This window comes from Gambusia affinis, linkage group LG01, assembly GCF_019740435.1.
Source record: "Gambusia affinis linkage group LG01, SWU_Gaff_1.0, whole genome shotgun sequence".
In the NCBI taxonomy this organism is placed as follows: domain Eukaryota; kingdom Metazoa; phylum Chordata; class Actinopteri; order Cyprinodontiformes; family Poeciliidae; genus Gambusia; species Gambusia affinis.
Genome location: NC_057868.1, coordinates 35,251,532 through 35,267,099, shown reverse-complemented (window position 1 = coordinate 35,267,099; position 15,568 = coordinate 35,251,532). Strand labels below are relative to the sequence as shown.

The window sequence follows — 15,568 nt, the reverse complement described above, 5'->3', positions numbered from 1 at the left end:
GCTTATATCAGTTATGTTCTGATGTAAGCTAATTTGAAATTATGCTTATGATATTTGGTACGTTACACACATAGAGTAACTTAGGAATGATAAAGCACATTAGTAGGGGGGGACCCCCAAATTTAAAATCTGCTTCCGGCCTCAAAAAGGCTTGGATCGGCCCTGTAGGTATATTGATAGTCCAGCTATCATCAGCACTTGGTGCATTCCCCTCCTATCCGTTCCCACCCCGCAACGCCTCCTCCTTCCGCTCCCAGTCTTCAGCGGTGGTCGACAGAAAGGATACAGTAACGCGAAAATGGGGGTAGAAATTGAGACGATAACTCCTGGAGACGGTGAGGATAATACTGGGTTTAGTTCGTTGTTTCATTCATTTGGGCTGTACAGTTCAGAAGGGAAGCTCACCTTCCCCACCTTTATTTATTGTTTTTTATTTTTAGGACAGACATTCCCGAAGAAGGGACAGCGCGTCGTGGTGCACTATGTCGGTGAGTTGGAAAAACGCTCACAGATTTACACGCAGCGTGTTTTAGGTTAACTTCGTGTATTAATTAAGTCCTTAAGGGTCTCAAAGTTCGTAAAAAGGTCCGAACAAGTCGAAACGTTCTTGGACCTAGCCGCTGGCTATCTCAGTTAGCATGGAAGCTAACATATTTCCTGCAGCTAAAATAAACTACGTTTGGGTTAAAAGACGTTTTTATTCTCTAACCCTCCATCAGATGGAGAAGGAGGTGCTTTGTCTTGGAGGGTTATTTAATTGAACCGTTGGCTAAAGGGGTGCAAGCTTCGAGGTTAGCCAGCTAACGCTAGCTAACAGGGACTTCTTGACGGCTGAGGCTGAATAAAAACTACAAACTGGTCACCGGGTCTGTTTCTATCCAGGAACCCTGGACGATGGGAAAGTTTTCGACTCCTCGAGGTCCAGAGGGAAGCCTTTTAAGTTCAAGATTGGACATCAGGAGGTTATCCGAGGATGGGAAGAGGGAGTAGCTCAGGTGAGAAACCCTCCAGAACAGCTGACAAAAGGTGTGATGATCATAATCTGTATACTTTGAGGACGTTTAGTCGGTTTGTTTACTTTAATTACAACAAGAGGCTTGTTCACAGTTGTTTTGGTTTGATTAGAGGTCATAATCCGTCATATTTCTTGTGTCAAAAAGTTTATAAACCGTACGGTGGCCGACAGGTACAATCGGCGAAATGCGTTGCACATGATTGAGACTAACAGAAACACGCTGCTAACGAAAAATACAGCAACACGTAAATGGAGGCAAAATAATAAATGCCCTGAATAGGAAATGTGTATAACGGTACATAACGCAAGTCTTCCAGGCCACCAGGGGGAGTCGATCACCAAATCATATGTAACCAGACAATCAGTAAAGACGGGATGACTTTATTTAACAGGATACCTAGAAGAAATGTTTTTTTTTGTCTTTTTCAAACAGGCAGACAGATTCTTAAGTTTGCTGTTTTTAATTTTTTTAAATGTTTTTTTTTCTCTTAGTTACAAAATTTACTTGCTTCTGAAGACACTAATATTGTCAAATGTACCGCCTTCATTTGTTTTGTACACTATGCATGGCTTTTCTAATAAAGAATAAGTAAAAAAAAAAACACTTTTACAAAATTATATTGTAGTAGCATTTTTATGTATTTATTTATGATGGTAATATATTTACTTCAGACTCCCCTATTGGTCTGGAGCACCTGTGTTTTTGTGGAGCGAGTTTCCAGGCTTGCTGTCGTTTTGCCATTTGTAGCATTTCCTCTTCATTAACAGCTGTTTTCTGTTGCATTTAATTATATTTCTTTGTGTGTGTTTTGTAATTGGTTTTTGTACCGCGTTTTGCCGTTTGAGCCTGTAGGCCACTGTAAAGTACAAAACCGTGAATATAAAATTATTGCATTAAACAAAACATGGAGTTTACACATTTTTATTAACATTAATTTTAGTTGGTAGCTAGAATGCTCTGTCACAAGATGTTCATTTAATGTTTTTCCTCTGCATGTGTGGGTTTTCTGAGTTTCCTCCCACAGCCAAAAACATGACTAGTAAGATAATTTGACTCTCTAAATTGTCTTTAGGTGTGAGTGTGCTATTTTCCACTTGTAGTTCATCTTGATTATCTGAAAATAATTAAATGTGTCTATGGAAATAAACATAAAACACCCTGGTTTAAGATATGACGGGAATGAAATGATATTTCATCCATATTCCGTAGCTGTGTACTCTTGCGTCATCTGCCTACATTCCCCAGCATGCTGTGCGGTTCTGGATCAGATTTATTATTATTAAAGATTCTAACGATATTAATCATAATTTCAAACTCATTTTGATTAATGTCAAGATTATGAATGTTCTCAAAGGGCCTGTTGGGTCAGAATGTTTTGATAAAACCCATTAATAAACTTTTAAAATATTAATAAATGTGTCTGAATTCGAAAAATACTTATGGTCAAATAATATTGAACATTTCACATTGATCACTCCCTCCAGGATTTTGGTTTTGTGTGATTTTTTTTTTAATTTTTATTATTATTTATTTTTTTTTTTAATTTTTTTTTTTTTTTTTTTTGCAATCAAAATTATTGATTTTTGTGGAGCTAATTTAGAAGTATTTGCAAGAAATTCTGCAATATTTACTCTGTAACTTTGACTTGTTGTCGTTCTTCACCTCTATCATAAACTACAATCTGACGATGTTCAATGTTTTTGAAAATTCTTGCAGAAAATTTGCAACGAACTTGCATGAATTTCCACAATCATGGAATCACAAAAAAGTGGAGGGACAGGAAAAAATAGTTTTGATTTTTACAAAATAATATTAAATCACAGAACTGGTATCTTTAAGGTTCTATTTGCGTGTCCCTCTGGTGTTTATGGGCCACATTAAAAGCGATGGTGGGCCAGATTCGGTGCCCGGGTCTTGAGTTTGAGATCTGTGTGATTAAAAATTGTGTGTAACTGTCAGGAGTTTTTAGCACCAAACGGAGAAATTAGCTTTTCCTCTTCAGTCTGCGTGGAGACGCAGGAACATTTTGCTCCTGCGACTTTCGATGAGTCAATGCTGTGCAGTGGGAAGTAGAGAGCAGAGCAACGCGAATGAAAGGCTGAGATTTAAACAATGTGCCCATAGAAACTTTCATCTGTTTCAGAAATTAAAAGCATTGAATGTTCACATTTAAGTGAAAGAAGAAGAAAATGTGAGGAAAGATTGCAGAGATCCAATTAACAATGATTTAATTATCGATTATTCTGACGATTAACTGTTACAAGATCCAGAATGTTCATTTAAGCCTTTTTTAAAGATTAGAAATATATTAATATGCAATTGAATAAATAAATTCCTTTATACAGTAAGAAAATAGCTATTTAATTGCCTAAAAATGCAATAACAGAGTTCTCTTAGTGAACGGTTGATAACTTTTTGCAAAGGATGCAAAAAATCAACATGTGAAAAGCTCGGCCTTTTCTGCTGCACTGATTGTTGAATATGTTTTGGATTAACTGATTAATAATTAGATGGCAAAAGATGCTTTTATTTTTTACAACTTTGCCGGTTGGAGTTTTGGGTTGAGCATATTTACAGATAAAGGTTTGTTTTTTTATTATTCTTAAATGTAAAATTGTGTATTTTTTGTACAGTTTTAACTTAAGTGTGGTGTAATTCCAGCAATTTTCCTTTTTAGAGTTTATACTCCAGTTAACTATCAGTTTTGAAATTAGTTTACAATTATTTCATTACTCAATTATTACAATTAATTGTTCATCAGAAAGAAATTGCATTTATGAATAGCAGTCGTTCCTAACCTTTACTTTTACACAGTTTTATACATGATTGTGAAAAAATAAATACCACAAATAAGACAGAAAACCTAAAATCTATTTTTGGTTTCAAAACTGCAGCGTTTTATTCAGTAACTTGTTTACATTTCGGCCATTGTTCCGGCTTTCTGGGGAAATGGCTGCATCATAATTAACTGTTTGGTCCAGATGTATATATTGGTCTGTTTTTGACTCGGCATGAAGTTTTTAAATCTGGGTCCATTTTGTCCACAGATGAGCGTAGGCCAGCGGGCGAAGCTTATCTGCTCGCCAGACTTTGCCTATGGCAGCAAAGGTCATCCAGGGGTCATTCCACCAAATGCCACTCTCACCTTCGACGTGGAGCTGCTTGGGCTGGAAGCTTGAAACTTGTGCACTCAGCTTTGTTTATTTCCACTCAGATGTTTAGGGTGAGTTGGAAATAACTCATTATTTCAGACATGATATTTAGATTACAGCGATGCATCCAGTTTGTAGCTTTAACCGACCTGCAGGTGTGTAGATCTTTAAAAAAATTAATTTTGCATATGTTCCATTCACAAAATTCTAATTCAACTTATTCTCAACTTTGGAAAATCAGAATATTTTTCACCAAAGCGTACCGTGTGTTTCCGAAGTACGCACATGGCGGCCATCTTGTTTGACAAGCTTGCTGTACAGTTTCTGTCTATTTGACTTTGAATTCAGGTCAAATCTACAACTGAGTATCAGGGGACAGGCAACATTTTTTAAATCATGAGAATAAAGTCATAATATTTATAAAACAAAAAAAATGCATTAATTGAACAAGTTGATCACCTTCCAAATTTATACTTTGGACTTCATACTTATTAAAATACTTTTTATCATATCCGCATCAAATTATTATAAGTAAACTGAACTGTTCATGTCGGGTCCCATTAACTCCAAGCTTCAAGCTTTTTCCTGTTTAAACGACTTTTTCTCTTAAGTTTAAAACCTTTTTTTTTTTTTGCTAAAATTACGACCATACCATTTTCACAAAAAAAAAATCCTGTAGCCAAACCCTAATACTCTATCATACAACTCGCAAAACAAATTAAAGCCGCTTTTTGAAAATATTTCCTGTAATTTGTAAGAAATCGAGGAGAAAAAAAATGTAGGAAAACTGGATCTGATATGAAAAAAAAGTGAAATTTTATTTTTAAGTCACATCACCCGACCGTATTCTCAACTGTTCTAAAGAAAATATTAAAAATGCAGACTTTGAATGCAACGAAAATCAGAATCAGAATTCTTGTTGCTAAGGCAGAGGGTGGTTGCTATGTGACATCATTGGGAACTGTAACTACCGATATGTTCCGAAAGCATCATCTGTACTTTTGGTTCATTAGCACATGCACTGAAGAAATGCTTCCAGATTATTTTTAAACTGTACAACAACAAAATGTAACACATTTATTCACACTAATTAAAATATTACTTGTTATGAGATCACCTATTTTCCTAGACAGTGATATAATTGTCATAATTTAGTTAAGTGATAACTATTGTTAGCTGTTAGCTAGTAGCGGCCGTCAATGTGACTCATCACGCACAAAAAAGATAAATCAATAAAAACCTTTTTTTTTTTAAATAATAATTACATTTTTTATGAGTAAGTAGACTGTACCATGTATTTATGGGAAACGCAAATTTATTACGCTTCATTATTGTATAAGGGAACATACATCTACTTTATTTTATTATTATTTTTTTCCCAAAACAGTCTTGCAAAATGCTGTTAAACTGTTTTTACCTTTATTCTCTTTAAATAGTATATTTTTTTATTACAACATGCAAAAAGAATAAAGAAAGAAAAATACCAATGTGAATGTAACATTGCAAAATTACAAATTTTACCAAGTATTTATAGTTGAGTTTCTAGTGTAAATATCCTAGTTTACTTTAAATAACACAAATAAACTTAAAAGTGGCTCTTCAGTAAGATATAGAAGCTTGTTTTAAGTAAATAATTCCTTAACATTGGTGAAAAAGTACTAGTTGTACTGGCAGATGAATTAATTTTTAACATGTAAAAAATGTCTTGCTACAAGTTAAATAAACTGCTTGTGGACATGATATTTTTTCATCTGTATTAAGGAATAATTTTCTTTAGAAAACTCTATTTCTTGCTAAAATGTTACTTGTGAGTTAGTTTTGTCTTATTTCAAGTTTAGTAAGAGTTTAGCACTAGAAATTAGAGCAAAAATACTTGTCAAGATGTTGTAGTTTTTGTGTTTTAAATTAAATTAATAAAGACGCAACACATTGGCATCTCAGGCAGGACAGTATCAGTGATAAATGCATGTTGTTTTTAAACGAAAGTTGATGCTTCTCTGAATGGAGCCCAGATTTACTCCCTCTGGTGGTTCTACTGTGAAATTCTAATTTGGATCAGATTTAACTTTTTATTCCCCTCAGTTTGAGATGATGTCTTATTGAGCTTTGGTGTCTCTCCTCCTGAACCGTGTCGTGTTTTTCCTGCCGCAGGTTGACTCCTGTCCTGGGAACATGGAGGGAATAACGATGATTCCTGCATAGGACCTACATCACTTGTCAATCGCCATTTCAGCTTCATGCAGAATAATCTCACTTGCTTTAAAACTTTATTCATTTTTACTGTCTAAGTTAGACTTTAAGTCATAGGTCAGCCCATCCCATGTATTTTTACTCTGTTACTGGTATATATTTAAACGTTTTGTTTAATCTTTGGCTTAATTTTGACATTTTTGGCTATATTTGCCATCAGGACCATGTTTCAGGTAAGTGTCATCATTCCTGTGGTTCTTGCGTTGTTTGGATAGCCGGTGATGAACAGACGTGAATATAATAAGGTTTTAAGAATCATAACTAGTGGGGAAAAATTAGTACAGAACGTTTCCAATGTGGGTTTAATAGAAAAAATAAAACGATAAAAAGAAGTCGGATTGTTTCCATTAATAACCTGCAGGTCTTAGCAGATGTGATTTTATTATTTTTTTTGCATAATTTTCAAAGTGACTGAATTTGTGTAATGTTTACAATTAAAAAAACAAACAAGGTTAGGCCTGCTTCTGTTGCTTTTTCCGAGGATCTTAAGGAGTCATTTTACCCAAAGGAATGCTTTCTTGTGCACAGTTTTATCACAATGCTTTGCTTTTCCTCATTTATAAAATGTTATTTAATGGTGTTACAGCACAGTAAAAACAAACATGAAATAAAGGAAACAAGCTTCTTATTTACCAAAAGGAAACAAGGTGATTAATGTGCCATTTTAAATCTCAAATACACGCCGATGCCCATAAAGACGGAAACATTTTAGTTTTTAGACAATTTACTTTTTATCATCACTCTGGTGCATTTCTAAGAGTTTGATCAACAACATTTTGAAAAATAATCATAAATCTCACATTTACATGAAAACCGATTAAAAAAAATAATAATAATGTATTCCAACCTTATGGGCAGCAGTGTTGAAGCACATTTGTGAATATTGAATTTTTTTTTGCTTTGGATACAAAAGTTGGACAACTGCAATATTAAGTGAACCATAAACAAACCATATTTTGCAATAAAATGTTCTCAGACTGCTCAAACCGTCTCATGGATTGCACTTTTCTGAACACTGAAACTTTCATGCTGCTACTAAATCTCACCTTAAAGTTTTTGTTGCTTCGATTTCTTGTAGGAACAGAAGCAATTTTCAACATTTCCTTCTTTGTGATAATGAAAAAATATAGAAACCAGTAAAGATAAAATATTTATCTTCTGCATATCTTAATTACAAATATACATAGCATTGAATAATTGCATAAAAAAGGACAGCTCTTATGTGAGATTTATAATATCTAAATGACTTTTTAAAGATTTTAACTCTGAAGTATTTCACTCTTAAGGAGCAATATTTTCTTGCATTAATCAAATTTTTTATTTTTTTTAATGAACACTTGTGGTTTCTTCTCTCTTTTAAAAAAAAGATTTGGGTAATTTTATTAAGTCCAGTTTATTAGGCTACTTTGCTCTTAAAAGGATGAAATGGTGTCGACACGTCATACAGGATTTGATAGATCCAGTTTTAAATCTTAAAGCAGAAAAATGTATTTTCCTAATTAGAGCTGCACATATAAAATCTCAATTATTACTACAGAATTTGCTATAACAATTGCAATGCATTATGTGGCTCTATATTTATTTGCATAACAGAATATTTAAAGTAACTACATGGTAAATATGTGTTAGGTCTGTTGGATAGAATCTGTATGGAACTAAATTGGGGCCAGAAAGCTAAAAGGAAAAAACTGAAATGGAGGGGGAAAACAAATCTAGAAAGGAGTTATTTTCTTTTAATTTTCAAAACTCTACAGTTTCAAAACTTTTTTTTTTTTTTTTTCAGGGTTCCAATTATTTTTCCAGTTGTAATTTTTTTCTTCAAATTAGTTTCAAAACTTTTTTTCAGTTTAACAACATATTGAGCTAACTTTATGGTGCCGTATGACCGGTGTATTAAGTGGGTGATGACATGGTAATCATGGAAAATATTGGTTACAATATTCAGAAAATGTAGCATTTTCTTCATGTGAAGAAACTTTCTGTGAAGTTATTGTGTGTTTGGTCGAATCTCTTAAATATACTTTTACTAGATGTAATAAATGATTAGTTTATTAGTTTGACAAAAGTTTGATTTCAGTTTCAGGAACTCAAAACTCTAAACGTTGAAACTGCAGGCAACTTCAGGAAACAAAACGTTACCTGTTCGTTGTGGCTTTATATCCTGGCTCTCGGGGAAAGTGCGCCCCCTATCTTTTCGCACTTGGTAAGTCGCTGTTTCATCATTTTAAAACTCCAGACTCCGTTTTATTCTTCATTTCTAGAAAACAAATTCTTTATAGCACAGTTTAAGGTTCATAAAATACTTTATTCTACACTTTGAAAGACAAAAAGAGCATTTTGAAGGATTTTATAGCTGTTGAGAGAAGCGTAATGTCAAACCTGGACTGAATTATTGCACATTGAAGACAGTGTTAAACCTTTATAAAGGTTCATGGCAAAATATTAGAATATTGTGAAAAAGTTTAATCCTTTTTGACTCATTTCAGAAAGTGGAACATATAGATTCATTACACAGTGAAATATTTAAGCCTTTTTCATTGTAATTTTGATGATTATGGCTTACAGATAATGAAAACACAAAATTTTTTGATTTTTGACCATGAAATTCAGAAATACCCTTTTTTTTATTTTAATTTTGAAGCTTTTTTCTAGAAAATTACTATTAAACTCAGAATTTCTGATATTTTAGATGGAAATTTACTCCTTTTTTTTTCTACAATGGCCTTCATACACCATATATAGCAAGCATATATAGCAAGAACCCTGCAGCAAACAAGTGTATAAATACTTTAAAACATTAGATTTAACTTTATAAAACTAAGATGAATTCTTGCTTTTTGTTGCACTCAAACACTGATAACATTTCCTTAAAGCTATTTTAAAATCTTCTCGATACAAAAAGAGAAGTATTTAACTTGTGATTATTTTTAATTGTATAAACTGTACATCTTTGCCCTGAAGGTTGGTCACCAAAACCAATGCAGGGTGGGAAACAATCTGTGCTTTACATGCAGACTGTTAAAGGAGATGATCACTTACAGCTCTCTATAAATCAGAATATCCTTGAAAAGTTGATAACGATCCGTTTAAAACTCACTTAAACAGAATCATATATTTTAGGAATATATTGGTTGTTTTGATGACTATGACTCAGAGAAAATGGAAATCTAAGATTCAGTTTCTCATAAAATTTTGAATATTAGATAAAACTAATAGAGAATGTTTTTTTTACCTTTAGCAGAGTGGACAGGTACAAAATCCTGCTGGAAACTGGAATCAGCATCTCCATAAATAAAGTAATCAACAGAATGAAGAATTAACTAAATGTCAAACAAATATAATGAAATCTGACCAAAACATGCAAAAAAAACTTTCCAAGCTAGATTTAAGATTATACTTGTTCATGTTTTTCTTCCACTGAACTTTCTAATACGCATGGATACAAAACTCTGAACGGCTCCTTTTGCAATTAATCTTTGTGACTTTTCCTCACTGTGAACAGTGTTAATGATTCTCTGCGGAGATACAAGTGGCTCTTTAAGACTTTAGCTAAAAATGATCAAATATACTAACAAATGCATGTTTTAGTATTTTTTTCCAAATTTTCTATAGAATAATTGTATTGAACTTGCACAACAGAATGACACTAAAAGCAGTTGTTTATATTCTTTACATCTTTTTGCATAGATTTTCACATTTTAATTTGTTTTAAAATCTACAACTAGAAGTGAAATTGTGCTTCTTTAAAACGTTTAAGTCTCCTATTATAAGTATTTATAAAAAATTGAAGTTGTCTTTTTTTCAAAAGGTTAACATTTAAAGCTCAAAGGCTTTATTTGCTGGACTGAGGGCAAAATGGGTTTTTGTTTGTTAATGGTGCAGACCTCTGGTGGGTCAAAACATAAATCCCGAATGTAATATTGAGAAACTGAATTTTGGGTTTTCATTTGCTGTAAGCCGTAAAATAATAAACATTATCTGAAAAAAACAAAACTAAAAATGTAATTGTATGATGAGATTCCCTTTTTGAACTGAAAAACTGATTAAACTATTTCAATAATACTCCAATATTGCTAAAGCTAATTCTTATTTTTCTAAGTCACTAACCAGCTGAGGAGGAATCCAACATGGAACTGGGATTTAAAAGTCAGAGTTGATCTGCAGATGGTTAGACTGGTGGTGTTAAAGGTGACCCATTAAGCTTCCTTGAACATGTTAGGATATATCTACGAACAATACAAAAAAAATGTTCATTACATTTTTGCACATAATTATTCAGCTTTAGGGGCTCCTGTCACTTTAAATCCAAACAAGCTGCTGCTGGCCACGCCCCCAACTCAACGTTTAGACTCGCACTTGAAAATGGCTGCCAACAGACGTTATACAAACATCTTTCCTGGTAAGTCAGTAGCCATGTGCTGAACCTTTGACTGGGTTGCTAGGTAACGGGCTGGAGTTGCTAAGCAATGGCAGGTTTTTGAAACGGTTTTCTAAACTCTAAAAGTGTTAATTTCGGCTGCATTCACACTGCAGCCTGGAGTGACCCAATTTCGATTTTTATTTTTATTTTTTTGATGTAATGCTACCTGTATCTAATATTTTCATGGCAGCCTGAACAGATTTTTTTTTTATGTCACCTTAACCTCCAGGTCTCATCCAACCGATTTGAACGTCATTGATAACCGACCAACGTCACTATTCTGTGTCCTGATATGCTCAAGCGGGAAGAAAAACAACAACCATGGTGGACGATAATGAGGATTAAGTTGTTAATATGCTGATTCCGGTGGGACAACAACTTCAAAATCGTAAGATATGCTCCACCGTTAGCATCCATGTTTGTTTCAGAACACTGAGCACTTCTTCTTTATGGTGGTCGGCAAAACACCGAGCACGCTCTCTATGTGTGCCGTTATTGCGCCTCTACTGCGCATGTGAGAGACTTTCTGGTCGCTTGCAGTTCACTCTGGGGATCACATACAGGTTAGGGTGACCAAACGTCCGTATTTCCCGGGACATGTCTGTATTTCACGTCCTGTCCCGGTTTTTTTTTAGAAAGTGAGGAAATGTCCTGTTTTTTAAATTACCTTAATTGGACCATTAAATTTACGGGCACTAGGGCACTGCGCACAGCGCTGCGTGTGACGTAATCCCTGAGCCGCGTCAGTGCGGGCAGCCCTGTTCTTAATCAGAAGATAGATAGCGTGGCTGTCAGTACGCCAACAACATGCCAAAGCGATATGTTATTGTAGGATTACCTAGGCCTGCTGCAAAGATTTCCCCAACTCCCCCTCCAAGGTGTCCTGGTTTTCCCTAATGAAAATATGGTCACCTTTTTTTTTTTTTTTTTTTTTTCCCCCACCAGGGGGTCCCTTTTGTGGGCTCTAGTGTCCCTTTTTTCATAGTAGGCTGACAGGAAAGGGGGAAGGAGAGAGGGGAAGACATGCGGCAAATGTCGTCAGGTCCGGGAATCGAACCCGCGACGGCCGCGTCGAGGACTGAAGGTCTCCAAACATGGGGCGCGCTAACGTCTACGCCACCGGAGCACGCCCCGAAAATATGGTCACCTTAATACAAGTCGCATTTATTTGTAAGTGTGAACGACCACGGTGAAAAAAATCCGATTTGACAAAAAATCGGTACTGGGTCACTACGGGCTGCAATATGAACGTAGCCTTATTGTGAAACATCTGGATGTTATTTTTTTAATTGCTTTGGTTGTTCTTAGAAGCAGATGAGACCCAAATGGAAGCATAAAAATGTGGATTTGGCATAATAGATTCCCGTTGATCTAAAAGTGGGCTTGAAGAGTCAGACGGAAGTTGTCCCGTTCGTGTCGGCGGTCGGCCTGCCCCGGCCTGCGCCCTGCCGCCGAAGCGAGTGGAGGGCCACAGCACAGCAGCCTCTCAGCAGGGAGCCGATGTGGTAGGCAGGCAGGACTTCCTGTGGCGCCCCCCGGCACAACCACGCCATGGTGGGAACCACCGGCATCGCCAGAGCCAGAAGGTCTACCAGGAAGTAGCGGCTCCAGTGCGACAACTCAGGGGGACGCCTGTCCTCACTTCCCTCTGCTTCGTCCTCGTCAAACTCCAGTACGGTAGCTTCCTGTCTAACAGGAAGTGGCTCTACTGGCTTGGGCTGGCAGGTGTGGGGCCCTGCCAGCACCTTTCTGTCGTTCTCGGGTTTGTCAGTGGGAGGGAGATCTGGAGGAGACAGCAGAGGTAAAGATGTTGACATGGACCGTGGATCTGAAGGGGTGAGCTCTGGTTTCCCGATGGAAATGACGCTCAGCTGTTCGGCGCTGCTCTCCTCGCTCAGCCAGGTCATGGTGGGGCTGCAGCCCTGAGAACGGACCTCCGGTTTCTTCTCCAGGACCGGGACCGGGACGGCGGCTGGTGTTGCTGCTGAAAGCGGCGGCTCTTCTTGAGGTAAATGAAGGAACAGGTGATGATGCGGGAGGTAGGTGTGTCCGCCGCACCTGCAGCTGCTGCTGAGGGAGTGGCAGGAGTGGGACATGGGCAGCACGCCGCCGCCGCTGCACAGATGCTCACAGGTGGCCGAGCGGGAGATGGCTGGTCCGGGCCGAAGGTGGTGGGCTTGGTGGGGCAGTTGCTCGGACAGGAGCGGCGCCTCTAGCAGCAAGTGGGTTTGTCCCGTGGAGCGAGGTGCCCCGCTCTGTTCTGGAGCATTGCGGTCCAGTTGCAGAGCCTCGCTGCTCCGGCGGGTGAAGGTGGAACCGCGGGTCAAGGTGCTGGCGGGGGAACAACCACAGGACCTGGACTTTCCTCCTGGCCGAACTGCCTGCAGCCCTGAGTATGGCTTATAATCGTGAGGGTCTTGATCATGGACGCCGATGTTGGATTTGACCGACTCCACCACTTCATGCAGGTGCTGGATCTCCTTACGGGCCTCCTTCAGAGCTAACTGGGCTTCCAAGCGGTGGCACTCCTCTTTTATCCAGTCTTCCTGCATCTTGTTCAGCTGGGACCTCAACTCTTCTATTTCATAGTCTCTGGAAAATAATAACAGAAGGATTATTACAGTGGATGGATGGTTTAATTAGTGTAGGTGTGCAGATGGATGAGTAAGTGGACGGTAAATAGACGGATGGAATGGTGTTCAGAAAATGGAAAAATAGCTTGATTAATGGATGTATGTCTGGATGGACTAGTAGACGGATGTATGGGTGGGATTATCGATGGGCAATTGGTTGGACAGATGGGTGGATGGTAGATGGACAGACGGATGGATAGATGTATTAATGGACTGATAGAAGTAAAGAAGGATGGATTAGTAGTTGGTTTGTTGGTTGGATGGCTGTTTGGTTGGTTAGTTAGATGAACAAATGGGTGTTTGGTTGGATGGATGGATGGTTGGTTGGTTTGTTGGTTGGATGGCTGGTGGACCTGTGCTGCAGTCGCTCCACGTTCTCCCTCAGCCGGGCCCTCAGGTGTCTGATGCAGACCTCCTTCTGCTGCAGCGGGGTCAGGTACTGCTCCGGCGTCGGGACTTTGATACCATGGTTGTTGATGCAGGCCGTGTGCTTTGTCTGGCGCCTGAATCGACACAAACAGGTGAACACCCCATTAACATACCAACCGGAAACCTTTGTTCTGCTCGTGCGGCCGAACAGTAACCCCACCTGGGCGTGCTGGGATTGGTCCGGGCTGTGGGGTTACCATCAGAACCCCTCATCCGGCCGGGATAGGTGTAAGTACTGGACATGTCGCTATGGGAACATCCCCTGCTGCCGCCACTCATTCCAACTGAGCGCCTTAAGGGGAAAATAGACTTTACTCCAAAGCTTTTAAGGTGAAATCAATGTTACATGGATTGCCTGCAATTGCAAACTGAACAAATAACTGGAACCCAGCATTAAGAATCGGGACGTTTTTGAAATGGCTCATTTTCCTGACATAGAAAACATTAATTTATTACCAAAAAATGGCTATGTGTTTTCTTTTCTTTTTTGTCAAGTGCTTGAGTTGTTTGTAGTAGCAGTTGAAACCCAAATGAAAGTATGAAAACATGTCAAGTTAAAATTTTGCACGTGTTCCTTTTAAAGTTACGGCTGAGTGAGACGTGAAACTTTGAAAATTACCTGCGCTGAACGGAGGACGACTTCCGACTCGGAGTGAGAGACATTTGGCGTGAAAAAGCAAATCCGAGGTCGTCTCTGCCGTTGCTAACAGGGGACGCTGGGAGCCCTCACAGCCAGTCTGTAATGACTGCAGCAGGCAGCAAAATAAGAACCTTACATAATCAGAAACAGACTCAAATCCAGCCAGATGAATCCCAAAAGAGGATGAATTCTGCCCTAAATGATCTGCTCTGTGTAAATATTCACTGTAACCCAGTGACAACAGTCTGACCCCTTATGAAAGATATTAGCAGGAAATAAAGCCTTCTTTCTGCGAGGACACAAAGAGGACCAGTGAGTTCACAGCCTGAGCTGTCCTTCTGCGACAGAGCTGAAAATAAACATGATTCAACGAACACTGACAGAAGAACAACACGGCAGTCTGACTACTGGAGGATGGCAGAGACATTTACTTGCTTTCTATCGTTCCTGCTAAGAAACTGATGGATCACCATTACTGCTAACTTCTTGGATTAGGATTTGAGTTGTGTAATAAAATTAGGGCTGAAAACATTAAGGGTGTTTCATATCCAGTATCAGTTATTGAATATTTTTGTTTTAAATATCTGTGGTGACCTTTCCTGTTGAACCACAGCTTTCTCTCCACAGTGTTGCTTTTTTTAAAGCAGCTATGAGGCAAAATGGTGGAACCTTAAACTGCTGCTGCGTCAGTTACTCCACAGGTCGTTGCTAGGTAACCAAATAATGAGTGTGTTAGTTGGTCCCACTAACTTATCTGGCTTTGGGAGTTTGAGCAGCTTTCCTCTGCCTTCATTTCCCAGAATGCTGTGCGGTTCTGGATCAGAGTTCAGTGAATTTTCTCTGTACTGAATATTCCACCAGATATATCATCTGTTGATATTAATCATGGGTATAAATATTGTTATTGAGTTATTGTCCAGACCTAAATAAACAGTTTAACTTCATTTAACAAATTTCATCATTAATTCGCAAACAGTTTACTCTACGAGTAAAAAGAGACCAGGAAGAACAATAAAATCTTGTATAAA

At 37.8% G+C, this 15,568-nt stretch overlaps 2 protein-coding genes and 1 long non-coding RNA gene across 3 annotated transcripts in view; 2 read left to right on the top strand and 1 right to left on the bottom strand.

Annotated features, from left to right (window-relative positions):
- Positions 1-176: 176 nt before the first annotated feature.
- fkbp1aa (FKBP prolyl isomerase 1Aa) lies at positions 177-7,404 on the top strand. The gene is made up of 5 exons (XM_044131488.1): positions 177-335; positions 441-488; positions 883-995; positions 4,064-4,239; positions 6,320-7,404. The coding sequence occupies exons 1-4, from the start codon at positions 299-301 to the stop codon at positions 4,193-4,195; spliced, it is 330 nt and encodes a 109-aa protein (XP_043987423.1). The 5' UTR covers positions 177-298; the 3' UTR covers positions 4,196-4,239; positions 6,320-7,404.
- Positions 6,801-14,636, bottom strand: LOC122839648 (syntaphilin). Its single transcript, XM_044131445.1, has 4 exons — positions 14,520-14,636; positions 14,061-14,192; positions 13,825-13,974; positions 6,801-13,430 (listed from the first exon to the last, which is right to left on the bottom strand). The coding sequence occupies exons 1-4, from the start codon at positions 14,561-14,563 to the stop codon at positions 12,230-12,232; spliced, it is 1,527 nt and encodes a 508-aa protein (XP_043987380.1). The 5' UTR covers positions 14,564-14,636; the 3' UTR covers positions 6,801-12,229.
- Positions 10,537-15,568, top strand: part of LOC122839683 — a 9,204-nt gene continuing 4,172 nt past the window's right edge. Inside the window, exon 1 of the long non-coding RNA XR_006372088.1 lies at positions 10,537-11,226. This is a non-coding gene — a long non-coding RNA (uncharacterized LOC122839683). The remainder of the gene's footprint in view (positions 11,227-15,568) is intronic.

Coding starts and splice junctions, on each gene's coding strand:
- fkbp1aa (XM_044131488.1), top strand. CDS start 299: ATGGGGGTAGAAATTGAGACGATAACTCCTGGAGACG. Junction 489..882: donor CGTCGTGGTGCACTATGTCG/GTGAGTTGGAAA, acceptor GTTTCTATCCAG/GAACCCTGGACGATGGGAAA. Junction 996..4,063: donor GGGAAGAGGGAGTAGCTCAG/GTGAGAAACCCT, acceptor TTTTGTCCACAG/ATGAGCGTAGGCCAGCGGGC.
- LOC122839648 (XM_044131445.1), bottom strand. CDS start 14,563: ATGTCTCTCACTCCGAGTCGGAAGTCGTCCTCCGTTCAGCGCAG. Junction 14,193..14,519: donor TCGTCCTCCGTTCAGCGCAG/GTAATTTTCAAA, acceptor TTTCCCCTTAAG/GCGCTCAGTTGGAATGAGTG. Junction 13,975..14,060: donor ACCAATCCCAGCACGCCCAG/GTGGGGTTACTG, acceptor GTGTCGATTCAG/GCGCCAGACAAAGCACACGG.